Source organism: Nannospalax galili, unplaced genomic scaffold (genome assembly GCF_000622305.1).
Source record: "Nannospalax galili isolate Female #2095 unplaced genomic scaffold, S.galili_v1.0 scaffold456, whole genome shotgun sequence".
NCBI lineage: Eukaryota > Metazoa > Chordata > Mammalia > Rodentia > Spalacidae > Nannospalax > Nannospalax galili.
The window spans coordinates 888,909-893,908 of NW_008337055.1; the positions used below are offsets into that span (position 1 = coordinate 888,909).

The 5,000-nt window shown below is 42.2% G+C and overlaps 1 protein-coding gene across 3 annotated transcripts in view; it reads right to left on the reverse strand.

Annotated features, from left to right (window-relative positions):
- Positions 1-5,000, reverse strand: part of Scgn (secretagogin, EF-hand calcium binding protein) — a 44,360-nt gene that overhangs the window by 4,293 nt on the left and 35,067 nt on the right. For all 3 annotated transcript variants that reach the window (XM_008831898.1, XM_008831897.1, XM_008831896.1), the window contains 3 exons: positions 4,833-4,878; positions 4,187-4,246; positions 3,398-3,466 (listed from right to left, as the gene is read on the reverse strand). In XM_008831898.1, coding sequence (XP_008830120.1) covers positions 3,398-3,466; positions 4,187-4,246; positions 4,833-4,878 — 175 coding nt within the window. The remainder of the gene's footprint in view (positions 1-3,397; positions 3,467-4,186; positions 4,247-4,832; positions 4,879-5,000) is intronic.

Consider the following 5,000-nt stretch of genomic DNA (forward strand, 5'->3'; position numbering starts at 1 on the left):
GTGATCAGAACCTGCAAGAGACAGCTCCTCAGCTGGGAGAGTGCACCGATCATGGTGGACTAGAGAACCTCTCCACACGGAGTGCCTGAAGGCTTAACCTCTGGAAGGTACTCCAAGAGACTTTGGGACTCTTAACTGCTAGAGGACCGGGTTTCCCTTTGAGTGTTTGTATTGATGTGTGTTTGTTATGCTTTGACCTAGTAAACGCATAATGCAATCAAACAGTCGTGTGTGAGAATCTCTTCTGTCCGTTGCGCCTGTCCTAAGCTCTCCCGAGAAGCAGTGACACATTTTGGATGTCACACTCAAGCCAGTGGCTTGAGACACATTCAGGACAGTTACTATCAAGTAACTGCTCCCATTCTGGACACATGTTCATCTATAATGTTCCATAGATAATTGATCTGTTTCAGTTATCCACTCTGGAATTAAAGAAATAAAGAACAGAACAGTGTTTTCCTTTAACAATTCAAAAGGAAACACCACACAATGCCTGCCAATTACTCTGCCGGAGGAAATGCCTGAGGTGCCTTCCACAGGAGCAGCAGGGTTAGGGGAGGAAAAGTCAAGGGACCAATGAGAATGGAAGGCCAAGTCAGGAGCCACACGGGTCAGCGGCCCTGGTTGGACATCAGAGAGAAGTGTAGTTGTGGCCGCTCAACCACAAGATGTCAACTTCCCGGAGAGTTGTGCAAAAACTGAGGACCAGACCTTTTCCTTTTGCAAGGCTTCTTAGTTTTAATCAGATTTGCAAAGGATTCCAAGACTGGAAAATAGTCATTGCTAATCTAGTTTGTTGCTGTCCGAGTCAACCAAGACGCAATCGCTATGCATCAAATGAAACTCAAAAAAGAATCTCCAAGTGTAAAGACTACTAAATTCATTATCAACATGCTTCCCTGGAGAGAAGAGAAGCTGGAATTGCCTGATTAAGCAGATTATACACGAACACAGAGAATAAAGCTCAGCAGGAGAGTGCCTTCTAGAAGCACTGTCTACCCTAGAGAAAGCAGTAGTGTAATATAATATAACCTAAACCACCTCAGCCTACACCTCAGCAATGTCTTAACAAGCATGCGTGCCTTCCAGGCTGGATGTTTAAGAAACCCCTTGATGAGAAAAGTTAGAACCCTGGAGCTAGAGAGATGGTTCAGTGGCTCTTGCAGAGGAGCTGGTTCTCAGCAACTATGTAACAGCTCAGGGCTGGATAGAACTCCAATTCCAAGGGATCTGGCACTGTCTTCTGGCCTCCATGGGTATCACATGCACATGGTGCAGATACATTCATGCAAGCAAAATACTCATAGACATAAAATTTAAATAAATCGTTTTAATTTTTTTAAATTATTTTATGTGTATGAGTGCTTTTCCGGTATGTACTGTCAGTGCACCTGTGTCATGCAGTGCCTGCAGAGGTCAGAAGAGGGTGTCGGATACCCTGGTCCTGGAGTTTCAGGCAGTTGTTAGCCCCATGAGGGTGCTGGGAACCAAAACCAGGACCTCTAGAAGAGCATCCAGTGCTCTTAACTGCTGAACCATCTCTCCAGCCCCTAAATAAATATTTTTAAAAGAAGGTTATAATCTCTAATATGAAATTGTTATATTAAATTAAATTCAAAATTATAGCTATTCTAATAACTAAGTCTGGAAGGGAGTATAGAAAGGACTTTGGGCACTTGGAAAATAAAACAAATTATGTAATGATACTATGCTATTTTGGTAAAGTGACATTAAAATGATGGTAAAAGGATATTTCTAGAATGACTTCATGTTGCTTTTGAATATCAATTTTATTTAAAATATAGAATATTCAAGCACAAAATCATGAAAAATTTTTGTCCATGATCATTCAGAAAAAGAAAACATTAAAATGCTCTAGGATTACTAAGGCACTGAGTGCGAGTATCCTCTGAACTATTATCAAGTTTTCAATATGTTTAAGATTCAGATGTTCATAGTTATATTCCTAAGAAATTCTTTAATAAAAGTCTCAACTTTGCTATTCTTGCCCTGAAAAGCAGCATTTTAAACAAATGTGTAAAATGTATTAATAAAAATAATATAATAGGGCCAGGCATGGTGGTGCACGCCTTTAATCCCAGGACTCGGGAGGCAGAGGCAGGAGGATCTCTGAGTTCAAGGCCAGCCTGATCTAGCCAGCTGGGACTTCAGGGAGACCCTCTCTCAAAAAGACAAAAAAAAAATAATATAATAACCCAGTTTCAAATGTATGTTTTAACTTTCCAACATATTTTCTTTCATCATAGCAATACACCAACCACAGTAAGGCATACTGAAGCCTAAAAGATGACAAAGTCACGCAATTTGATACAGAACACCTGGGAATATTATCAATTAGGTAACTATCAAAAATAAAAAGTTCTGTACTGTTGATATTAGATTTAACTGTGTAATACACCCCTTTCATACACCTTCCGCTTTTCTATTTAGTACACACCAAAAAAGGTTCATCATCAAATTAAAATGCAGGCAGATATATCTACCCACCGTGAAAAAGACAATAATTACCCTTTCTTGTTCACATTCTAAATATTATAGTAAACAGACACATGCATTTTCTTATAAATGTACATGTATGAAATATAGACTAGAGATACCACCTTACCCCAGTCAGAATGGTATCATCAAGAAATCTGACCATAAATGTAGGAGGGGTTGTAGGGAAAGAGAAACACTTATTCACTGCTAGTGGGAGTACAAATTTGTAAATACAGTCATTATGGAAATCAGTCTGGAGGTTCCGCAAAAAATTTAAAATAGAGCTACCATCTGACCCAACTATCTCACTCCTGGGCACATATCCAGAGAACTCCATGTCTTACCATAGAGATCTTTGTAGCTCTGTTGTTTATTGCTACAGCAAGGAAATGGAACTAACCTAGTTGTCCATCAACTGGGGAACGGATCATGAAAGTCTGGTACATATATACATATATTAAATGGAATAGTATTCGGCTCTTAACAAAAATGGAATCACAAAGTTCACAGGAAAATGGATGGACCTAGAATGTTTAATATTAAGTAAGGTCACCCAATTACAAAAAGTGAAAAACCACACCTCTGCCCTTCTATGTAGGATCTGGTCTATAATGTACACACACACACACACACACACACACACACACACACACACACACGCACACATGCGCACACACATGCATTTATAAAAAAAAACACATGTCTATTTCATCTTAAGAAAGCAAAAGGGACTTGTTAGGTTTTACCAGAATCTCAGAGATTCTTAATCAGAGAATGCCTCTAGATCTTTCTCTCTGGTTTTATCTTCAGCATCATTCATTCACACAAAGAACACATTTTGTTACAATGCCAACTCCAGTTCATAATGGGAATCATCTGCCCTGCCTCATGAACTCACCTGGACCAGTTCCATCATGTCTTTGACAAACCCATCCACTTCTGGGCCCTCCAGGGCACCAGATTTGCTCTGAAAGATGAAAAGATTCAGTCATGCAAACACATCCTCTTACAGTGTAAAGCTGAAGAACAAACTGACAAATAGACAAAAGAAATCCATGTTCCTTTGTGGCTGCCAGCAGGTTCAGAGGGTGACACGCCCCGGTGGAAACCTAAGGGCTCTACGGTGCCTCCTCGCCCACCCGGGCAGCGTCTCCTCTGCTCAGAGTGCAGGCAGGTGTCCAGGGAGGTTGACTTTGGGGAGACAGTGCTTAGACCCTCTCCCACTTTTCTGCTCACTTTCCCTTTCTCACCTCATCCCTCCTTGACCCCCAGAATTCAACCCTGTGTCATACGTGGTGGTCTAGAATGACTGTTCTAGGACGACTGTTGCATGGCTCCTACAGGAGAAACTGTTTCATAGAAGGCAGGTAGGACCTTGCCTTGGGGAAGACTTTTCTGCTCATTCATTTGGGGGGGTGTACAATAAATGGATGTCTTATCATACAGGGAGAATCTTTTTCATAGATTGACTACCAGGAGCCCCAAAGCATTGTGATTTCATCTCTGTTCAACTATAAATGTAACTTTGCTCATTCTTTACCTAAACCTCTGAAGTTATGTAAAGAAGTTGAGGGTACCCATACATGTGGGGTTGCTGTGCAGATCAGCCTAGGACTTATCAATACGCCACACTGGAGCTAAGGGAGCTTTCTACCTAAAGGAGGTCCGCAGCATGAAGAGCACTTACAACATCATAGTGGGCGAAGATTTTCTCAAAGTCCCTCTTCTTTTCCTCAGTAGAACAAGCCTGCATATGAGGGAAATAGTATGTCAGTCCAGCAATGTGTAACTGCTGCTGCGTAACTCCTGTAAGGTGTTCATAAACTTTGAACCAATGACCCTTAAGGTCCTGGATTCCACTCTGAGCCTTGTCAATCTCTAAGATAAAAGACAGACATCACGTTTGATGGGCAAGACCCTGTAGGCCTGTGTGTTTACACTTAGTCACCAGCTATTTGGGGAGGTTGTGCAGCCGTTAGGAGGTGGAGCCCAGCTGGAAAAAGTGCGTCAATAGGGAGCAAGTCTCCAGGTTTTATCGCCCAGTCCTGTACCCCTCTGGGTCTCTGCTTCCTGGTCTGCCCAGATGTGAGCAAGCTCTGCCCTCCACAGCTACCAGCTGCTCTGGCTGTCGTCACATCATCTTTCTTCACCGTGATGCACTCCAGCCCTCCAACAGGAACCAACATAGACCTTCGCTCAGCTGCACTAGCCCGGGATTTTATCACAGTGATCAGGAAAGTAAGGAGTCCACCTTCCTTCCCTTCCTTCTTCCCAGGACGTAGAAACACCAAAGTGGCAGAGGCCCACCCAGAGAAATGCCACTAACTACTTACATCCATTTTGAACTGAAGAAGGAAGTTTTCTTGAAGCGCAAGAATCCTAAATGGGAGAAAAAGTAAAATCTACATGAGGACTGTCCAGGTGGCCTCAGGTGCCCACTTGACACAAAATAGTCATCTGGAAAGAGTGAACTCAATTTCCTCCATCAGACTGGCCTGTGG